The sequence below is a fragment of the Podarcis vaucheri genome (genome assembly GCF_965113315.1).
Source record: "Podarcis vaucheri genome assembly, chromosome: 10".
Taxonomy (NCBI): Eukaryota; Metazoa; Chordata; class Lepidosauria; order Squamata; family Lacertidae; genus Podarcis; species Podarcis vaucheri.
Window position 1 is genome coordinate 35,606,698 of NC_138748.1, and position 23,414 is coordinate 35,630,111.

Sequence of the window (23,414 nt, forward strand, 5' to 3'; positions counted from 1 at the left end):
AGGTATTTTCCCGCAGTGCCTCTTTAGGTTTGTATTGTTAAGAGTAAACATGGGCTATCATCTGCCTGAGAAAAGCGGGACTTTGATGACTGATCAAATGGAACCAGCAGCTCCTGGTGCCACATATCAATTTAGCTCTGTAATATTAAAATCAGCTCCTAAATGCACTAAAAGGGACACCGTCAATTTCCTGTAAAAATTGTAATTTTCCTTTTAAAAAAGTTTATCATTATTCCTAAAACCCAGTCCCTTTGAATTATGTTATTTTATCCTGAGTAGGTGATGATCAAGACGGGCCTAAAATAGGTATCTTTTCAAATCTGGTCTCCTAGTAAATATCAGAATTGATTGTTTCATTTTTATGCTTTGCACCAGGCAACTAGAAAGCAGTGTGGAATAAAACAATAACAACAACAACAATGGACTCTCTCCACCCTTTTAGCAAACTCTACAGCATGACCATAGCCGGGGAAGATGAAAGCTGTATTGCAGCACCATTGGAGGGCATCACATTGCCTATTCCTGAGTTACAGGCCCCATACTATTCTCCAACACATCAAAAAGAATGAATATGCAGTTAAGAGATCACTGTTTTAACATTGGGAATTACAATTATGTCTTTAAAACTGTAAAAGCATGACAGGTGGAATTTCGAAAGGGGAAAAAACATATTTCCTTCCATGGCATCCACTGTGAAGCAGGGAGAAGAAGAAGAGTTTGGATTTGATATCCCGCTTTATCACTACCCTAAGGAGTCTCAAAGTGGCCAACATTCTCCTTTCCCTTCCTCCCCCACAACAAACACTGTGTGAGGTGAGTGGGGCTGAGAGACTTCAGAGAAGTGTGACTAGCCCAAGGTCACCTAGAAGCTGCATGTGAAGGAGCGGAGGCGCGAACCCGGTTCCCCAGATTACGAGACTTACCGCTCTTAACCACTACACCATACTGGCTCCTCACTAGCATGGAGAACTGTCTATATGTCTTCAGGATCTCATCTGCATAGACTATAATATTATAAAGAAGGGCTGGAGCTCAGTGGTAGAGCATGTGCTTTATATGCAGAAAGGTTCAATCCCTGGTATCTTCAGGTAGGGCTAGAGATACCCCTGTCTGAAACCTTGGAAAGCCATTGCCAGCCAGGGTACTGACAGGCCAATGGCCTGATTCGGTATAAGACAGTTTCCTCTGTTCTTATGGTCTTTTCCATTTAGCGGCAAGAAAGGGAAAGGGGCTAATCTCTTTGAGACTGTCTGCTTCATCAGCAAAGTCTCTCTTCCTTATCAACACAATTACTTTGGACACTTTGAGGCCAAGCTGGAGATGGATCACCCCATTGTGCTTCCAACTTTTGCAGAGGCAGAGGGCAGCAACTGGGACAAAAACCTAACGCTATTACTCAGAGCCATAACCTTAAAAGTGCAGATAATAATGGAAGATAAATACATGCTCTGTGTGAAAATTGAAAGGCAAAATTCACATTGGGAGAACATTGTGTCAGTAGACCAAAAATGATGGGGGTGGGTGGTCTTCCTTAAGTAACTTATTCCTTAAAACAATTTGGTTGCATTTGTATTATTTTGAAGCAATTTGAATTGTTTCTCATGTTCAACTTTTTGAATTACGGCTTTTGATGGATAGCATCCCTCATTTTTGGATGGCAATACTAGGATCCATCATGGGAGGGGGAGAACGGGGCATTGGCATGTAAACCTAGTGGTAAGGAATGTGGTAAGCATAGGTCAACAGAAAGTTTCAAATACACCTTTCAGCTAGGCGGGGCTGTTGTAAAGCCTTGCTTTTATAGCTACCCAGAATGCTGTGGAGGAAACTGGAAAAAAAATGTGAATTATCACTTAATTGGGTGAGTTTTCATCTACTGATGTGTGATGTTGTCTGATCCCCTGTGCAGCTATGGAATGGATACTGCAAAGCTGCTTAATTCTGCTGGGAATTGCAATGATACTTTCTGGCTTCTTGAATATGCTTCTACTTACTAAGCTTCTGTACTCCAGTGCTGCTATATCAACTGAGAAACTGACTTTGCTCTGCCTAGCAGTGTTTGCACCTTAGTGGAACTCTCTGGTTCAAGATCATTCTTGACGGGTTGGGGGTTAATGTTGATAGGCACCATAGGCAAGCAGTCTCCTGCAAATCCCATCACTACATTATTCCCAAGAGGCTGGGAAAGACCCCAAAACACTTGAATGTATTATAGGGATGGGTTTTAACTCAGCGATGAGCATTTGAAGGCGCACTCATGTCTGTTCAGAAAGCAGACACAGCGTCCTTAATTCCAGGTAAGGATGCCTAGGATTGTGGACTCAGCCTGAGAGCAGCCATCGCTGTACTTAATCTGCTTATTGCCATGCGGTTCAGTTTCTGAAAACTGCAGTGCTTACAACACAGGCATGCCTTCAGCTGTATGCATACCATGTCTGGCCAGATGAGGAAGTTGGCATTCTGACTGGGGATGAACTAAGAGAGATGCACTTCATGTTCACAGGGATACACCAATATTTACTTACTTACTTACTAACTAACTAACAACTAACTAACTAACTAACTAACTAACTAACTATACCACCCTTCATCTGAGGTTCACAGGGTGATTTGCAATATAAAAACACAAAAATACGTAACATAGTAACAACAACAACAACAAAAATAACACACACACCACACAGTTCAAAAGGCCATGGATTGTTTAATTAGCCAATAATTGCTACCTATTGCAGTTAGCTAAATTATTTCAGTAAAACTAGAGAGAAAGAAATATTCGTTTTAAGCGTGAGACGTGATGCAAACACAGATCCACCACAAACATTACTTCGTTTAATATGAAAAATCAATCATTTTACAAGATTGTAATGTGTGCACACATGAAGCTGAAAACTGTGTAGTAGAGTACAAGATGCTTAGTGCAATGATGATGCAGGCCTTTTGCTAATTCCTGGGCAAAACCATATTCTTCCTCATTGTTCTGAAGAGCCAGCCTGCTGCTACAAACTGAAGCACCTAGAAAGGTAGCAAAAGTTGGAGAAAATGCCCATGGTGTTATTTATATTTGTAACCCACTCTGTAACAGCAGTTCCCAGGGCAGGTTACAACAATTGAAAAGTCAAAATTAAGAACACACAAAAGAGATTACATTCATAGGAATAGGGTGGGTCCTGAAAACATACATCTGAGGTATCAAAGGCCAGGTTAAAGAGGTGTGTGTTCAGCATTTGCCAAAAGCTATATAGTGAAGAAGCCAAATGTACTTCTGTGGGGAGTGAATTCCACAACTCAGGGGCTGCCACAGAGAATGCCCAATGCTGAGGGTGGTGGAACTACCAAAAGAGGCCCCTCTGAGGTCTGTAGGGAAGGAGGCCATCTCTCAGATATTTGGGGCCTAAGTCATTTAAAACTTTAAATATTAGAATGAGCACCTTGATTTGGACCTGGAAACAAACTGGCAGTTAATGCAGTTGTTGCATTTTGGACCAGCTGAAGTTTCCGGGTCATCGTTAAGCCCTATGTTGAGAACAAACCACTGAAGGTCTCTTCACCATCAGCTTGTTTTAGACTCAGTATGGAGTCCCAACTCTCTGTAATATGTACCTATTTCATACACATGACTGGAATTTTTGTCCACGTGTGGTGTAATACAATTTTGCACCCACGTGTGAAAGATGAAATAAAATAGCCACCATCTATTGTGAAGGTAATGTGTGACACACACCTTACTTAAGTGTCCTGTAAAAAATGAGTCACTGTCATTTAACAAAAAACACACTTACTTCTACCGTTAGCAATCCAGTATTGATTGAAAGTAATAGCCATGTATTTTGTTCATACCACGTCTTAATATCTTCTTCACAACCCTGAGGGAAAAAGTGATATTTAAATGAAAGTATAGACGTACCTCAGAAGTCGAATGCCTTGTGAGTCGAACGTTTTGGCTCCCGAACACTGCAAACCCGGAAGTGTGTGTTCCATTTTGTGAACGCTCTTTGGAATCCAAACAACCGAGGCAGCTTCTGATTGGCTACAGGAGTTTCCTGCAACCAATCGGAAGCTGTACCTTGGTTTCCGAATGTTTGGGAAGTCAAACAGACTTCCGGAATGGATTCCATTCAACTTCCGAGGTACGACTGTAACTGTTTATTTCTCAAGTTACACTCAATTATTACCTTTTACCTAGGGCTCAACAATTTTTGGGGGGTGGGGGAAATGCCAAAGAGCAAATGTATTTCGTTACTTACTAGAGAAATGGAGAATGCTCATGTATAGAGTGAGAATGTGTGTGTCCTGCTTGTGGACTTTTCATAGGCATCTTATAGACTGTCATAGGAAACAGGATGCTGGCTAGAATTAGGTAATCTGCTTTTTATTCTTGGTTAGCAGTTTTCAAATATGAGCCTTCCCAGATACAGAGCATGGATGGGAAAGCTCCAGCCTGTGGGCCTAATTAGGTCCACCAGGGGTCCCAGTTTGGCCAGGGGGTTCAATTTGGCCTGCCCTACACTTGACATCATAAGACATCAGCTTTGGGCATGTACAGCTGCAGCTGTAAAGGAACAATCCATATTGTTCCTTACAGAAGATTCCAAATACAGCCAGCCCCTGCTGCAAGTAGTGTTTGCTTTCATCAGGAGCAGCAGCTAGCATTTCAAGCACACTGAGATACATAAGAAATTTTTCAAATTCTACTGGGAGTACAGAAACATGCCTTACAATACACTGTACGCTTACCCTAGTATATGTTGCATTTTTCAGTGCATCACAAAACCACTTCTCCATGTTAGATGTTGTGCAAGAACATGGTACTTGATTTGCATGTTCTTTATTCTTATTCCATTTCCAGTCTGTGGAGTTGTATCGCCCACAACAGTGGAGCTGGAGAAGGAGAAAAGTCCTCAGTATTATGAGTAATATAAAGGGAAGTCATGTCAAGTTGCATGATAAAGTAGTAAAGTAAAATCAACAATGAAGCCCTGTTGTTAAAACAGGAGTTTCTTCTTTCAAGTGATGAGAAAATCAGAGCACTGCTATGGGGTTTAATTTCCTATAGATATGAGGAAGGAGAGGAAGAAACAGAAAAAGGTCATGCATGCACCAGAGACTTTGCACTTCCTGTGTAATCTATGTCTTTTAAATTTTTACAAACAGCTTATTGGAAGAAAGCAGCTTCCTATAAGCAGGCAGCACAATGGCTAATCTAACTTTAGATTCCCAAAGAATTGCACCGCAGTAATGCTTCAGATTTCTTAGCCAGCTTCAGCTAAAAATTCCATTCAGTAACATATGCTAAATGACCTTTGAAAGGAAGCACTGCAGGATTTAGGCATTTCATCTGATACAGAAAACAATGTGCTTGTTTGGTCTTCTACCACTATGACTTACCATACGCTGAATATTATTCAAAATAGTCCACTGATGTTCCTTTGCAGATAAATGTTTATTGCCATAGTTAGAAATAAGCTCATCCATCTGAACTCTCCACAAGTCATTGGCCTGTTTACAAATAGTGTTAATAATTCCATTAGTGTGTCATCATTTTTTCTTCACTTTTAAGAAAATTGCAGTCATCTGCTATGGTCAATCAGTGGCATTCTAAAACATTTAAAGTGGAGTCAATTGTTCATTACATACAGTTAAAAAGAGCCTGGGATGGAGCTAGACTGCCACTGATTTCAATGTTTCTAGCTCCTTAGAAGTATATACATGCATACTAAGGCTATGTTCAGAAGGAGGAGCTGAGCAAGCAGCACTTCCAATGCAGTCCCCTTGATATCCTTTGCTCTCAACAAAAGGTGATCACACACTGAATACTGAGAGTGGAAGGGACGAAAAAAATCATCTTTCTTCCATAGGAAGTTCACCTGCTGTTTAGAGAATGAGTGCATAAGAGTGCATCTACACAGGATTCCATTTTATCCCTCACTTATAGACGAACAGTGTTGTATGGGAATATAGATCCATGATACCTATACTCCGAAGTGGGAGTGCTGCTGTGATCTATCTGTTTGGTCTCTTTGGTATGAGCTTCAGGCTGCAACACTTTCTGACTCACCGAAGGTAGGTTGAAAGTCAGTTTGCAGCCTCTCCAAGGAAAGTTCACCACATGGAAGCTCCTCAAGCGACAACACTGAGCCTACAAGTTGCATGGACTCCTGCTGATGGAAAGCCAACAGTGCACAGCTCTCAGCACACAGAAGGAATATGTTTGTCACATGCCAGAACCACACAAAAAAATCAGGTGGTTTTCCGTTGTGGTCAAAGAGCTGAACCCTGCGCAGTGATGCCAGTGCTCATGACTGGCTCATCAGAGACAGGAAGCAAATATACACAGAGCTCAAGCAGCCACCACTTGCCCTCATGATGGTATAAGTCAATGAATATCTAGACAAAGAAGTTTTTGTATGCAGACAGACTTTCAGTTCTACTTATGCTCATTGTATCCTACAGTTCTCAAGGGAAATGAAAATAAGCACGAATCAAAGAGCTCAGGCCTGCATGCAGCTGTTCTAGAATGAGAGTTCCAGAGCTTTCACATTTCGGAAATCGCTCCCCCTGCTTTCATCTTGTTGTCTAATGTCTGTATATTTTTCACATCCCCTTTTTAGCCGCTAGTCTGCTTCCCCCCAGGGCAGGCTGTGTCTAGGCTGCTGACACCCTTCCTGCCAACAAGGAGACTACTGAAAAGAAGAAAGCAAAAAAGGGTGGGGGGTTAAAATAAAGTGACCCAGTCTCAAAGTAGCCACCAGGCAAGGGAAACAGAATCAACAAAGTGCATGTGATCTGCATGTTGAAAGGCCAAAACTTGAGGGCTGTTAAAATACCTATTTAAAAATGGAAACAGATGACACAGCTTTCTGTAAGCCACAGTTTGTGTATATACCCTGTGCGCATACACCATAACAGAAGGGCTAAGCTATTGCACATGTCAGTCTTTATATCTTAACAACAAGCATTCACAAGCGATAGGTACAATCCAGCTAGAGCCAAGCCCCTTTTGGGTTACTGTCCCATTAAAGAGCTTTGCTCATGTCGCCAGCCTTCTCTGTGTGTGCATTTGACAGCAAATGCTCAGTAAACCCTGGATACCTTCTACTTGCTTAATATTATTGTGCAAGGGGTTCCAAAACCTAGGTGTGGACACCCCCAAAGGTCCACTGTCATGTAGAAGCCAGCCAAATATCATGTGGTATCCTTAATTAGTACCTCTCCAGCTGAATGAAAAGCTTAGGCTGGCATATATGAGATCCCTCAAGGAAGCTGGTCCCAAGCTATTCAGGGCTTTATTTTCTTACAGCAAGACCTTGATTTTGACTCGGTAGTATATAGGAAGCCAAAGCAGAGGTGTAATACATTGCTGATGAGAAGCCCCGTCAGCAGCTGGTCTGTTGCATTCTGTATGAGTTGTTATTCTGGGTCGCTGTATAATTTGTTGCCAACCATCTGTTTCAAGATACAATGGACTGTGCCTCCAGGGATGAAGTCAAACTGATGTGTTAACAGCACTGAAATGGCCTTCCCAGGGCACAAGCCTGGGTAGTGTTATGGAGGTCCTGGGCTGCCCAGATGAGAAGACCTCCTTCTCCACCTCCCTGATGTGGCCCAAAGGAAAGCAGAGCAATATATTTGGCACCAGCATGGCTGCAGGAGTTGCCAGAAGGAGGTGTGCAAGGAACCATCCAACCGGCTTAGGGACTCCACTTCAGATTTGTGTAGGGTTTACTCCTTAGCCTTTTCTTCTCCTGAAGATATCCCAAAAGGCCGTGGAGGTTTAGGATCAGAGTTTTTCTTCTCTTAGATGGGCTACCTTGCTAGGTTGGTGAGCTACATCTGCACACCTTCTGACATTTCTCTAATGAAAATAGGGACGTTCCATTCCATAATGATAATTTTTACTATTTATGCCCCACACATCTTGCCCCAGCCTCTCTGGGCAGCTTCCAACATATATAAAAACATAATAAAACATTAAACATTTTTAAAAAAAATCTCCATACAGGATTGCCTTCAGATGGCTCAGGGGTCAGATAGCTCCATACCCTCCAACATTTCTCCAATGAAAACAGGAGAACGTCTTACAGAATAGCGGGACATTCCAGGATCAAATCAGAAACTGAGACAGTTTCTCTAAATCAGGGACATCCCTGAAAAATAGGAACACTTGGAAGGTCTGCATCTGCCCCTCACTTCTACAACACATGCAGAAACCACCTTCTTTTTTTTTTTAATAAATATTTTTATTACATTTTTCCAGATGAAGATATACAGTACAGAAAGAAAACAAGAAAAGAAAAGAAAAAAAGAAAAAGAAAAAGAAAAAAACTGATTCTTTCCAAAGCTTGTTTCAATCTTCCATCGAACTTCCCCACATCTCCCGTACAATGCAATCTTAACAGTAAATTTGTCAGCAAATTATAACCTTGTTTCATGTGTTTCTTTTGTACTTTCAATTGTATTTTAAGTTTAAATTACTTATTATCCGTTTACTCTATAAACACATCTATTATCCTTTTTAAACATTTAAACATTGGTTCTTTCATTAATATTGTCTAATTTCATATACATTCCCCTCTCATTGCTGGAGCTAACCTTCCAAATCATGCGAAATCCTATAATTCATATAACTTATAAAATTTTTGCAAATAGTCCTTAAATTTTTTCCAATCCTCCTCCATTGCTTCTTCTCCCAAATCTCGAATCCTGGCAGTCATCTCGGCCAACTCCATGTAGTCTATCAATTGCGTTTGCCACTCTTCCAGTGTGGGCAAATCTTGAGTCTTCCAGTGTTTAGCGATAAGAATTCTTGCTGCTGTGGTTGCATACATAAAAAACGTTCTGTCCTTCTTTAACACCTTTTGGCCCACAATGCCCAAGAGGAAGGCCTCCGGTTTCTTATGAAAGGTGTACTTAAACACCTTTTTTAACTCATTGTAGATCATTTCCCAGAAGGCCTTCACTCTTGGACAAGTCCACCAAAGGTGAAAGAATGTCCCTTCAGCCTCCTTACACTTCTAACATTTATTATCAGACAAATGGTATATCTTAGCAAGTTTGACTGGGGTCATGTACCACCTGTATATCATTTTCATAATGTTTTCTTTCAGGGCATTACATGCCATAAACTTCATACCGGTGGTCCATAACTTTTCCCAGTCTTCAAACATAATGTTGTACCCAATGTCTTGAGCCCAATTTATCATGGCTGATTTGACTGTCTCATCCTGAATGTTCCATTTAAGCAGCAAGTTATACATTCTCGATAATACCTTGGTCTTTGGTTCTAACAGCTCTGTCTCAAGTTTCGATTTTTCCACCTGGAATCCTGTTTTTTTATCCAACTTAAAAACCTCATTGATTTGGGCATAATGAAACCAATCTTGCACCTTATCCTTTAATTTTTCAAAGCTCTGCAGCCTCCAATTATCTCCAATATTTTCTATTATTTCCCAATATTTCGGCCAGCCGGCCTCCATATTGGGTTTTTTCCGGGCCTTGGCCTCCACTGGTGATAACCACCTCGGGGTCTTGTTTTCAAGTAAGTCTTTGTACTTTGTCCAGACCATAAATATTGCTTTTCTGACAATATGGTTTTTAAACATTTTGTGTGTCTTTACCTTGTCATACCACAAAAACGCATGCCATCCTAACGAATTATTAAAACCTTCCAGATCTAGGACATCAGTGTTCTCTAGCAAAATCCAATCTTTCATCCAGCAGAAGGCTGCAGCTTCATAATATAACCTTAAGTCCGGCAGGGCAAACCCCCCTCTTTCTTTTGCATCAGTTAGTATTTTAAACTTTATTCGGGGCTTTTTGCCCTGCCAAACAAACTTTGAAATATCCTTCTGCCACTTTCCAAAACATTCCACTCTGTCCACGATCTGCAAGGTTTGAAACAAAAACAACATTTTTGGCAAAACGTTCATCTTTATAGCTGCGATTCGGCCTAACAAGGGAAGTTTTAGTCTTGACCAAGTTTCTAGATCTTTTTTAACTTCTGACCAGCATTTTTCGTAGTTATCTTTAAATAAATTCAAATTTTTGGAAGACAGATTGACCCCCAGGTATTTCACTTTTTTAACCACATTTAATTCTGTTTCCCTCTGAAACCCATCTGTTCAGAAACCACCTTCTTGACTACTGTATCCACTCTTAGTTGTATCCATTCAATCCACTGGAGCCTGTCTTTGCATGGAGGAGAAACCTCTAAATCACTAAGGATTTGAGACCCATCGGCTATCCTCACTTGGTTCAGCCAATCAGTCAAAGCCATTACTGGGATGTCAAATGCTGACAGCTTCCAGGAGCCACAGGTGAAAGCTGAGTGTAGGGTGGACAAACTAACCAAAGGTGGACAAACTACCCCAAAAGCAGCATGGTGTGTCCCCCAATAGAGATACTATCTCTCCCCTCATACCCCCATAGGCATATACATATACACGGTATAGAATCATAGAATCATAGAGTTGGAAGAGACCACAAGGGCCATCGAGTCCAACCCCCTGCCAAGCAGGAAACGCCATCAGAGCACTCCTGACATATGGTTGTCAAGCCTCTGCTTAAAGACCTCCAAAGTAGGAGACTCCACCACACTCCTTGGCAGCAAGTTCCACTGTCGAACAGCTCTTACTGTCAGGAAGTTCTTCCTAATGTTTAGGTGGAATCTTCTTTCTTGTAGTTTGGATCCATTGCTCCGTGTCCGCTTCTCTGGAGCAGCAGAAAACAACCTTTCTCCCTCCTCTATGTGACATCCTTTTATATATTTGAACATGGCTATCATATCACCCCTTAACCTCCTCTTCTCCAGGCTAAACATGCCCAGCTCCCTTAACCGTTCCTCATAAGGCATCGTTTCCAGGCCTTTGACCATTTTGGTTGCCCTCCTCTGGACACGTTCCAGTTTGTCAGTGTCCTTCTTGAATTGTGGTGCCCAGAACTGGACACAGTACTCCAGGTGAGGTCTGACCAGAGCAGAATACAGTGGCACTATTACTTCCCTTGATCTAGATGCTATACTCCTATTGATGCAGCCCAGAATTGCATTGGCTTTTTTAGCTGCCGCGTCACACTGTTGGCTCATGTCAAGTTTGTGGTCAACCAAGACTCCTAGATCCTTTTCACATGTACTGCTCTCAAGCCAGGTGTCACCCATCTTGTATTTGTGCCTCTCATTTTTTTTGCCCAAGTGCAATACTTTACATTTCTCCCTGTTAAAATTCATCTTGTTTGTTTTGGCCCAGTTCTCTAATCTGTCAAGGTCGTTTTGAAGTGTGATCCTGTCCTCTGGGGTGTTAGCCACCCCTCCCAGTTTGGTGTTGTGAGGGGATGATTAGCTGCTTGTGCTTAAAATTGTGCCCCCTCAGAGTTTGTGCGGCTCCACAAACCTCTGTGTGTGACAGAGCTCCTCAGCCATGTCTGCTCTAGTCACTAGTAGAGTCTGACAGTGGCTGCCTGCGGAAGCGTTTCCAGCAAAGAAGCTCCTTAACGGAAACGCGTCTCCTGGACTCACGACGTGGCAGCTTCCGGCGAAGTATGGGTCTCCCTACGGTTGCTTCTGACACCTCCCCGCTGTTTTCGCTGGACGTGTCTCTCACCCCTTTCTCTCCCCTGCTGGTTCCTGCCTTGGTTGCTGCGTCTCGCTCAGCATTACTGAGATCCTCCTCCAGAGACCCCTCGCTCCCCCTGCTGGTCCCTGCTTTAGCTGCTGATTCTCTCCCAGCCTCTGGGAGCCCTACCACCTCCCTTTCCTCTGATGTCAGTTCCCTGACAGGTGTCATCTGCAAATTTGATCAGGATGCCCTTGAGTCCATCATCCAAGTCATCCAAGTCGTTGATAAAGATGTTGAATAAGACCGGGCCCAAGACAGAACCCTGTGGCACCCCACTAGTCACTCTTCTCCAGGATGAAGAGGAACCATTGATGAGCACCCTTTGGGTTCGGTCAGTCAGCCAGTTACCAATCCACTGAGTGGAAGCATAGTCAAGACCGCATTTTACCAGCTTCTTTACAAGAATATCATGGGGCACCTTGTCAAATGCCTTGCTGAAATCAAGGTAGGCTACATCCACTGCGTTCCCTTCATCTACCAGGCTTGTAATTCTGTCAAAAAACGAGATCAGGTTAGTCTGACATGACTTATTTTTCAGAAATCCATGCTGACTATTGGTGATCACAGCATTCCTTTCTAGGTGCGCACAGACTGTTTGCTTGATGATCTGCTCCAGAATCTTCCCTGGTATTGATGTCAGACTGACTGGGCGGTAATTATTTGGGTCCTCTCTTTTCCCCTTTTTGAAAATAGGGACAACATTTGCCCTCCTCCAGTCTGCCGCGACTTCTCCTGTTCTCCAGGAATTATCAAAGATGACTGCCAGTGGTTCTGAGATCACATGGTATAAATGGTGCAAATAAATAAACAAGCAATCTTTCTGTTAAGGTTTCTTTTTCAGATACATGCATACTCTTGAGACAAGTAAATGATGTGGAATGCTTGGAATCCCTCTGCATGATCATGCATAGGATGGTTCCAGGGCACTGTGCACTTGGCCACAATATACTTTTGGGTAAATAATAGGTACATACCGTTTCCTTTCCTGTATATAGGACCCCAAGTATTGCCATTTGGATAACAAGGACAAGGACAAGAAGACCCATGTACTGAAAATAAAAATAAACCTATTACTAGGAAAGCTGCACAAAATGGCATTAATAAGCTCTGTGTGATTAATATAGAGAGGAATTTCAGTTACTAGAAATGTTGGTACCTGCAAGAATTTATGTGTATTATAGGAATGAGTCATCATTGTAAAACATACCAGCTTTATAGCTAAGCACCAGCTGCTGAGTGATGAATTGCGCTATCATGTTAGGAATGTAGAAAAAATATGGGAAGCTGCCTTATAGTGAGTCAACCCCTTGGCCCATCTAGCTCAGACTTATCTACATCGACTGGTAGTGCATCTCCTGAGAACTTTCCCAGTTCAACATGGAGATGCTGGGAAATGAAGCTGAAACTTTCCACATGCTCTACCACTAAGCTATAGCATTCCAATTGGAAATTCAGATTTCAAGATACCATATCCTGTGTACATTTATACATATATTAATGGGATCTATTCAGTGGGTGTCCATAGTATTCATGCAACTAGGTTACAGCATTCTAAATCACAATTTTGCCTTTCCCCAAGCATGTATATATTTAAAATGCAATGCAATGACTTCATTTGTCAATGAGTGTGTTCTGAACCCAAATCTTAGCCTGGCAGCAAAGAAAGAGAACCTTATTCTTGACTGAGTAAATGTTGTGCAGTGAAAAGCAAAGCAGTAGTATGAGCATCTCCATAAGATATCCTAGCGCCTTGGTACATACATTTGTTTCTTTACAGAGATTTTGTAAAGTATTAAAAATGCTTCCACAAAGAAACAATCTTCCCTTCCAGCTAGAAATCTGGGCAGAGCCTTTGTTTTCTAGCCAAGCTGTTTAAAGGTCTTGAATGAAGTTTACCTCCACTGAACACCCTTTTGGACGCACATAATTTCTTGTGTCATTGTTAGACATGTTGTTGTTTTGTAGAGTCCAAGGCATGACCAGATAGATTGAAACAATAAGCTGCTCTTTTGCTAAATGTTTATAATGCAACAATTGTACAGGTGTTACTCATTTGTTGCACAGGTTCCAGGTGTTTTTTCTCACATCTGCTTCAGAGAAATCACATTTCACTAATGCTCAAATGACAATATTGTGTAGAAAATGTAATAAACTGAGGAAGTCATTGTGATTTAGAATCCTGTAACCTAGTTGCATGAATATTATGGACGCCCACTGAATAGACCCCATTAAATCACAGATGACAAGCAATATAACTTTTTTGTTACCTTTAAGGGCTACATAGCAGAGACAGATTTAGGGGAGTGTTTTAGCAGTTCAGCTGCACTGGGTGCTGAGCCTCGGGGGTGCCAGGGGATGCCTCAGCTATTATTTAGAATGGAGTACAAGAAGCAGAGGAAGAATTCTGGCATCGCACAGGGCACTACTGAAATTTGAGACCCCAACGTTTGCCACTGTGCATAGCCTGGGGCCTTACCCCTTACCAACACACTCATTTGCTGCAATACTCTTCAAAAGCCCTCCTCTGGGTGATCCTGCCCACTTAGTTAAGGAAAGAAGCAAGCCTAAGGGCCTTTTCTGTGGTGGCACCCCATTTTTGAAACTCTCGTCCTTTGAAGGCTCATTGGGCTTTTATGTTACTCTCTTTTTTAATGCCAAATATATTTTTATCTTCCCCAGGTTTTAAATATTTATTTAATTATTTGATTAGGATTCTGAATCACTTCTGATTTCACACACACACACACACACACACACACACACCATCCTAATCAACAGGGGGGGGAATCATATATACAAAAGATTAAGAACAGTTTCATGATGTAAAAATGATTTTAAATCCAAGATAGACTGGAATCAAAAGCTCCACTTAAAAGACTTGATGAGATATTTGATGAGATTTTAGTACTGAACTTAGCATCTGACTTCCCTCCCAACAAGTCCAGAATTTACCTGGTGAAGAAGGGACTTGCATTGTAGATGAATATCTGACCAGTTCCAAGACAAAGTGGGAAAAGACTCTGAACAATTTTACTGCCCCCTGTAGTAAGACTTCTGATTTTGCCTTGAGACTTCAGTGGGAGCTATTGCCAAAGTCAGATTGGCAAGCAGCATCTCTAGACTTTGCCCTGAGTCTAAACAGTTTTTGCTCCTTTTCTGTACAGTACTCCTCTGCAGGCTAAGCACTCAACCTCTCTGTGCTGGGACACTTGAAATACAGTATTCTATTAAGGATATATCCCTGTGTACATGCAGTAAGATCCCATCAATTATTGTGCATGTTGTATCACTCTATCAGCTTTGGGATGCAGAACAATCTCAAAGGTTAAATCACTTTGAGGATTGTTGTGGGGAAAGCTAAGTGGGTGTTGCAAGCAACAACTTTGTGCTAAGGATTTTCGCAAATTATACTTACCACAGCTACTAAACACCTGTTTCCTCGAATGCTTCCTAAGTATCCCAAGAGTCCAATAAAAACAATGATGGATCCAACGGCAAGCAGCATATGAGAAACAGAATCTGCCACTGAATGTCCTCCTGTGGATACTAAAAAAAATTGTAAAAATGTATTTTGTATTTTTAAATGCTTAATGTGTGACACTTAAAACAGGATGTCTATAGCCATAAGTGAATATGTGAAATTGCTTACACGCTACTCTGAAACATGGGAAATTGCATACATAGACTGACCTGTGCAAGAACATCCTTTCCTGATACTGTACAGTGGTATCTCAGGTTAAGAACTTAAATCGTTCTGGAGGTCCGTTCTTAACCTGAAACTGTTCTTAACCTGAGGTACCATTTTAGCTAATGGGGCCTCCCGCTGCTGCCACACAATTTCTGTTCTCATCCTGAAACAAAGTTCTTAACCTGAGGTACTATTTCTGGGTTAGCAGAGTCTGTAACCTGAAGCGTCTGTAACCCGAGGTACCACTGTATTAGGTTATCCATTCTAGAGATATCTATCCTAGTTTGCTGTCTCTGAGAAAATAAATCTTACTTTCATGAATTCCTGGATATATATTTTTTAAAGCCTACACATGTTTACTAACAGTAGTCACACTTGTTGTTGTTGTTTAGTCGTTTAGTAGTGTCCGGCTTTTCATGACCCCATGGACCAGAGCACGCCAGGCACTCCTGTCTTCCACTGCCTCCCACAGTTTGGTCAAACTCATGTTAGTAGCTTCAAGAACACTGTCCAACCACTAGTAGTCACACTACTGAAACCCTAAACCAACCTGGAGGCAATTCTTGTATAGATGAGGGCAAACAAGTTAACTCCAGGCAAGATAATGCTGTGGGTTGGTAGATTCCAGCTCAAGAAGGATTACCGCTATTTCTAGATAGTGCCCCCCCCCTAAAATTCAATATCTGCAGTTTGGGAATGCTCTTGCAGTTGGTGCTGGTTGGGGAAGCCCAGGTAGCATCAAAACCAGGTATGTGTTTTTTCATCTTTGGTTGGTATACCAACTGCAGCCACAGTGTTCCATTCTCTAATTGCATTCAGAGTAGCACTTTATGTAGGACTGCCTTTAAAGATGGTCCGAACTCCAACTAGTTCAAAATTCAACTGCCAAAGCCCTGAGAGGTAACTATTTCTCTGTGAAGCTGTCAACTCCACCCTGCTATTAGTTACATGATCACTTATCCTAAGATGAAAAGAAGTAAATCAAGACCATGTCGTCTTGCCAGGCTTCGGAACTGAACTCTCAGTGACCCAATTCATTCTTTGAAGCTGGGAAAAACAAAACAAAAAAGCACCAAGGTTGGACAATTCAGTGGTAGTTATCCTATGATGATAACATAAATGTACCCTATACTGTGCAGCAGAGTAGTGTGTCAGCAGCCAGTTCATATGATAAAAGTGTATTTGAAGTTGTGACTCATTGCTACATCAAAATCATCATTTTTAAAGGGTTTGAAAACATCAATAAAGTAAGCAAAATTGTGGTCTCTAAAACAAGCCTAAACCGAATCTATTAAGATGGATCCATGATAGGGAATCCGTTAGAGGACAACCACGATACCTACCGAAAAAAGCTGATTATACTGCATATTGTGTAATCGCAATTATCTAATTTTGTAAAAACAATGTTTATATTCCATCTCGCTATAGGGCAAAGTGCAATCAACCACCAGTTGTTGCAATTAACTTACAATATGACACCATCAGTCTAAATTAGAAGCCAGGTGTAAAAGAGTGAAGTGCATTTTAGAAGTTATGAATTGTGGTGGAACACACACACACACACACACACACGAATGTGCCATCTGGGCATCTATTGCGTCGGGGATGTGCCATTCCAGTCCACTTGAATTTGACACCTCTGCCCTACCCTGTGTATATTAGCTATAATATAACTAGCTATCAAATAGCCAGACTTTGACTTTGGCAGAACTCCCTACTATCAGCCCATTACTGTACTACTATTTATTATAGCCCATATAACTGTGTTCTATATAATACTGACCCTGCAGTAAGAGTCAGTGTACACACTATTGCTCCTTTGTGTTGTGCACCATAAATAACACTCTTCTCAATTGCTGAGAAAATTATCTGTTTTCTCAGTGGCACTGAGAAAATTATCTGTTACTTGTGATGAGTTGAGCCAAATAGCTTGCAATATGAAGTGATATAAAACAGCCTCCACACAGTGGCTGTAACATGTGCACCAGTTTGAATGATGGTTTTTTTTTCTTTTCAGAATGACTGAATTGATTTCTACCTAAATGCTGGAAAAGCAAACCGTTCACAATGTTGGATGGTTGGTATCTTGAAGCCAATGGGGCTAAGTTAGTATAAATCCAAGTATTACAGCTTTACAATTTTCTAGTTCAAGCCATTTGCTTTCTTTCAAGTTTGTATAATGAAGGGCATCATAACATGACAACAAGACTGATATTTTGATTCCTGGCTTTGTACAGTAAATGTTCTAAGGCAATGCTGCCATCTTGTGGGAAGTCAACATTTTAATGGGTAAATAGAATACGCTTTCCTTTAAAGGTTAGAGAAAGTTCTGGGCAGGCGCTTATACTTACGCAAAAGTCTGAAAAACCTGTTTCTGTCTAGCGACATCCAAAGACCAAAAGTCACAAGCAGAAGACCTAACACCTGAAAGCAACACATAATGGCTGTTTGTATCTGAATTATGCTACAGAACTTACAGTTAATGTTTAATTCCTGTCTAACAGTACTGTACATGAAAACTTCTTACCAAGAAAATTCCATTGAGGATGTTTAAGAAGTATTTTAGTATGAAGAGTTTTTCACTTCGTCTCATTTTGCTCTTCATTTAAATGGCACCTGGAAACAATGGTTGCACATTGTGATATTTATATAAAACTGAAATGCATATTTCACATTAGTTTTAAATGTATATTGCCAGTAAAATGTATCCATGTTTTCTAACACAGAAAATATTTAAGGACATAAAGTCTTCCGCAGTCCAATTTTCTGTCTTTCTTACTGACAGGTCAAGCAGAATTAACAGATACACATTTCCCCTGTGTCACTCTCCCGACAAAGGCATGATCATACAGGGTGATCAAAGCAGTTTCTGTGACAGAACAGGACCTAAACCTCAACTGAAAATCTAGGCACAGGTCTAGGATTTCCAGGGTTTTTCCTTCTTCCCTGGGGAAACCCACATTTTACCACAAAATCAGAGCAAATGGCAACCAGGTTTTCTGGTTATTGCCCTTTGTTCCAAATTAGGAGTAAAATGTTGGTTTTCCCAGGGAAAGCATAGGGCGGTGGGGGGGGGGACGACTCTGCTTGGACATTGACCTAGAAATCCCACACCTGTGCCTAGAAAACATGTTCTTTCTAGGAGCAAATCAGTCCTAGGATTAACTCTTTGTGTAAGTTCTTGCAACATTATAGAGAGTGGTGTAAGAATATATTTGGAATAGCAGATTCTTTCAGTGAGGATCTTAATGACTTTATTTATTTATTTAATGTTACATGCTGTTGGATTGCAAGTGGTTTACGAAATATAAAATAAACATCAAAATATAACCACCACCACCCCAAAAAAACCCAACAGTTAAAGACAGGCGTTTAAAATATTGAAAAGACTGAAATTCAACAGTAGCTAGAAATGGATAAAGCACACATAATTTCTGCACGTCTGGATAGGATTGGCTTAACAAAAATGTTTTAAGCAAATCAAACTGGGTGGATGCATGAATAATTGTGGGGTTTAAAAATTGTATCCTTTTGTATGACACCCTGAGAGCTTGTTCTATAAGACATCTGACAGATATTATTAATAAGTAAAACAAATAAGAAACTTCTGGCGCCACTTATCTGATAATACACACAGCAAAATATTATTTTCCTCTCACCTCTAAAGAAGCAAACCCACAATATAGTTCTTCTCAGATACTCCAATTTTAATGTTAATTCCAAATTCCACTGTTTAGATTTGCCACACAGTATGCTGTGTTGATAAGGATTTACTTCCTTGTTACTGAGGTTACTATTTACATGTCTTTGTAAATGATGTTTAGTTTGTTTGACACTTCCATTACACTTAATTTGCTTTCAAGAACCATTCTCTTTCTTTCTCTCCTTTCTACAATTTAAAAAAACCTTAGAGACGAGTTAAGGTGCTTACAAATCCAGTGATGTGCCCAAACCATAGAAATGGTAAGTTTAGTCACATGGGCTTAATTTCTACCTCTCGTAAATATATAGAATCCAGAGTCTCCCATAGTGCACTCACTTACAACTTACCTTGCACATGAAGCCCAACCTCAAAAAACAAACAAACAAAAAACTAGTGAGACTCCTATATAGGGGGAAAGGTAAGAAAACAATGTTTATTGGATTCAGTTCAGTTCTCATATACATAACTTCACACATATTCTCCAAGGCTTCTTAAGAGAGTTTTTTTAAAAAATCAAAATAAAAAATCAAAATGTTTTATTATTGTACTCTCTGTAAATGTTATCCTAGTCTTCGGAACGTTTTGAAATTGATACTTTGCTGAAATAAAATTTAGGAAAAAAACTTATTAACTCATGGGTGATATTACTTAAGAAATATCATGAAGCAAGAGCATTCAGTAATGACACACTAGAATAACCTAATGAAAGAAACAAAAAGGCAAAACTAATATATGAGATAGACTCATGACATGCAAAGTGAGATAATTGTGATGTTTATGGTGTACAGCTGATGAAAACCCCAAATTAGCAATCTCAGAAAATTAGAATATTAAATGAAATCAGCAAAACAAGGACTGCAAATAGAGCAATATTGGACCTCTGAGAAGTAGAAGCATGCACATGTACTCAGTACTTGGTTTGGGCCCCTTTTGCATCAATTACTGCCTCAATGTGGTGTGGCATGGATGTTATCAGCCTGTGGCACTGCTGAGGTGTTATGGAAGACCAGGAAGCTTCAATAGCAGCCTTCAGCTCTTCTGCATTGCTCGCTCTCATGTCTCTCATCTTTCTCTTGCCAATGCCCCATAGATTCTTTATGGGGTTCAGGTCAGGCAAGTTTGCTGGCCAATCAAGCACAGTAATCCCATGGGCATTGAACCAGGTTTTAGTACTTTTGGCAGTGTGGGCAGGTGCCAAAGTCCTGCTGGAAAATGAAGTCAGCATCCCCATAAAGCTCGTCTGTGGAAGGAAGAATGAAGTGCTCCAAAATCTCCTGGTAGATGGCTGCGTTAACCCTGGACTTAATGAGGCACAGTGGACCAACACCAGCTGATGACATGGGTCCCCAAATCAACACAGACTGTGGAAACTTCACACTGTGTTTCAAGTATCTGGCATTGTGTGCCTCCCCATTTTTCCTCCAGACTCTAGGTCCTTGGTTTTCAAATGAGATGCAAAAGTTTCCACAGTCTGTGTCTATCTCATATATTAGTTTCACCTTTTAAGTTGAATTACTGAAATAAATGAACTTTCCCACAATCCTCTAATTTTCTGTGTTTCACCTGTATAAGGAGAATTTCTGAAGCGAGGAAACTTAGATTCTTCATGATTTAGCACCCTTCCTGATTTGGCTCCCTTCCTAACTCACAGAGGTACTCTCATGCGGCTGAGAGTACTGCATGCTCCCAGAGGTGTCCCATGTCTAGAAACAGAGCTTTTAGCTAAAATTAGAGAAGTGCTTAGCATCATGATGTTTGCATGCCTACTAAAATGTAGAATCATAGAATTGTAGAGTTGGAAGGGCCAAAGGGCCGTGCAGGAATCCAATGCAGGAATCACAACTACATTCTTCTGATATTTAGCTGGAATCGCCTTTATTGTTATTTGAAGCCATAGGTTCGGGTCCTACTCTCCAGAGCAGAAGAAAACAAGCTTGCTCAACCTTCCATGTTAGATATTTGTTATGTACTGAGTTGAATAGGATCCAAACTGCAGCAGTCTGATTGGTCCTAGAACAATAGGATCCAAAATGCAGCAGCCTGATTGGTCCTAGAACAATAGTATTCAGAATGCAGCAGTCTGATTGGTTCTAGAACAATGCAGCAGTATGATTGGTTGGCAGGAACCACCCAATCATGCTCCAGATAGAAATGACTCCACAACCTGATTGGCTTACAGTAGAATTCCGGAATTAGCCAATCATGTGCAGCCCATTGTGTAAATAATGTATATTGTTAACGGAAAAATCTGAGGGCTCCCTTGGACAAAAACAAAGACACCAACCAGGATAACTTGGAGCAAAACAGCAGCCTGTAGGCTTGGCCTTTATTGAACTGTTGCAACAGGGTTCCCTTCCCTTGCAAGAGAGAGGAAAGACCCAGAACAATGGGCTGCAAGACCTTATAAAAACTTTTGAAATTCCCCTCCTCTAGGTCAAGCCCACCCCCAGAAACATCATGCATACATTACAGAAAGGAGGGGTTGACATCATGCATACATTACAGAAGGGGTTGACATCATGCATACATTACAGAAAGGAGGGGTTGAGGGAGGAGTTGTGGTGGTAACCTGAGTGTCCAGTCACCCAGCTGGTTCCTCCTTTCCCCCTCCCCATGAGTACTTTCCAGGTGACAATGGGGAGTTTGCAGTTTCCTGCCCCCAGAGGGAAGATCTGATCATTGTCCTTTGTTTCAGCCTGTGGTGAATCCACTGTTCTTTGTGATTTTGATGGTCTTCTGTCTGGGATTATCAGGGTTGACATAGCAACTGGGCAGGGCTCCTGTGGATGTGCTGGGATGGTGAAGGGATTATGGCTGACCAGAAACCAAGCACCCCCCTTTGATAGTCCTTGTCACATGGAGTAAAAAATGGAACAGTGCAAATCCGATGTATGGTTGATTTTCTATGAATTTATAACAGAAATGTGGCGTATGTAGTGTGTGAGTGTGAGTGAAGTTTGTGGAAACAGAATGATTGGGGTGGGGGGGTTCCTGCTACAGTTCCCCCCTTCGGAGATAAGATCGCAAAGGTGGCTACTTTGCAATCCTTTTCTCCGCACAATTTAAGGTGGTAAATAATAACCTGGTATTCTACGTCCCAGATGTGTGTCCATGTGAACCTGAAAGGGACTTGGATATCATGCTACTTTAAGGATATTTGCATGGAAATATAATGGTGTAACAGTGCACTGCTCAGTTACTTGTGGTATTCTAGCACCTTGGAAGAAATATTTTCTCAATAGTGATCTATGCTTTGCATTTAGGCAGGAAGGTCCACTAATGACTGAAAAGTGCAGTTTGCTTCCCCCCTTCCCGCCATTTGTGTGTTCTCAGGTGTCAAGGTAGCTCTTCTGTGGTCTCACATCGGCACGGTGTCGCAGTAGTGGCAATCCCTGGTGAATCCACTTAGGGCTTTCATGTAGCCTGGCACCCACCACAGCTGGCACAGGTTTCGGACACGTCCTGAGAGATATGTCTTCGCCTTGGCCAAAATCCATGGGATTTATTATTATTATTACAGGCTCTGGTCTTGTAGTCCTGGGAAGTTGATCACTTGCACTTTAAGGACCAAAAAGCTAATTGCAGCCTGGATACACTTGCCCAATTCAAACTGAGTCCAATTTGAATTTATGTGCCCATGGTTCTCAACCTTTCAAACCAGTCTGTTAAAGGAAAACCGTTCTTAAAAGGGCATTTTGTCCAAATAAGTCAATTTAACTCTATAAGGGATCATTCCTGCTAAACCAAAGCATGTGCACCTTTATGTATCTTATAAGCTTCTCCTTGGTAAAGCAAGTTTTAACACATTTTTTTAAAATGGGTAGGGAAGGTTGGCATAGTGCCAGGTGGGACAACGAATTGTGGTTATAAATTTATCAAATTCTAAACATTGGACTACATAATAGCCTGACCTATTAAAAAACATAAAATGTATGAGAATCCTCCACTGGGGTGTAAGGAATAAGACATTTAAACATAAAAACAATTACACACAAAATAGCCCCCCTTTGTGGAAATCACACTGTCAGACACATTTCAACATTCTTACATAATAACACATAATACAAAAAAAACTAATTAAATATCAGTTGCCTATCTTGAGACAATTGTGATCTTCTCAATCCTGGAGCACAGTCTTAAGGTTCAAAAGTGGGAAAATGTCCTTGGAATTCAACTCCTCCCCCCTTTGTCAGGTCCACTCCCCCGGCAGTCTATATTTCTTGAAAGAGAAAGCTGTGGCCACTTTGAAACTTTGGTGTCTGTTGTTGCTGGCGAAGAACTGAGTTGAGGGGTTGTTGCTGCTTTTCATCATTGCACATCTGTATAGGTGATATCCTGTAAGGGGCAGGGTTTGGGGGGCTTAAAGACAGTTAGAAAAAGGAGGGGGCAAAAGGCAAAAAGGATGTCCTTC

At 41.1% G+C, this 23,414-nt stretch overlaps 1 protein-coding gene and 1 long non-coding RNA gene across 3 annotated transcripts; one reads left to right on the forward strand and one right to left on the reverse strand.

The window, feature by feature from the left end:
* Nucleotides 1-2,684: 2,684 nt before the first annotated feature.
* Nucleotides 2,685-19,363, reverse strand: TSPAN19 (tetraspanin 19). Of its 2 annotated transcripts, none has more exons than XM_082240233.1 (9): nucleotides 19,351-19,363; nucleotides 17,828-17,916; nucleotides 17,652-17,724; nucleotides 15,028-15,158; nucleotides 12,587-12,661; nucleotides 5,389-5,499; nucleotides 4,738-4,881; nucleotides 3,783-3,866; nucleotides 2,685-3,015 (listed from the first exon to the last, which is right to left on the reverse strand). In XM_082240233.1, the coding sequence occupies exons 2-9, from the start codon at nucleotides 17,903-17,905 to the stop codon at nucleotides 2,944-2,946; spliced, it is 768 nt and encodes a 255-aa protein (XP_082096359.1). In that variant the 5' UTR covers nucleotides 17,906-17,916; nucleotides 19,351-19,363; the 3' UTR covers nucleotides 2,685-2,943. The 2 variants fall into 2 exon arrangements, with proteins under 2 accessions (XP_082096359.1, XP_082096358.1); XM_082240232.1 differs by lacking the exon at nucleotides 19,351-19,363 and adding an exon at nucleotides 18,960-19,057.
* Nucleotides 4,848-6,489, forward strand: LOC309541957. The gene is made up of 2 exons (XR_014224018.1): nucleotides 4,848-4,928; nucleotides 5,863-6,489. It is a non-coding gene; the product is annotated as an uncharacterized lncRNA (long non-coding RNA).
* Nucleotides 19,364-23,414: the final 4,051 nt, after the last annotated feature.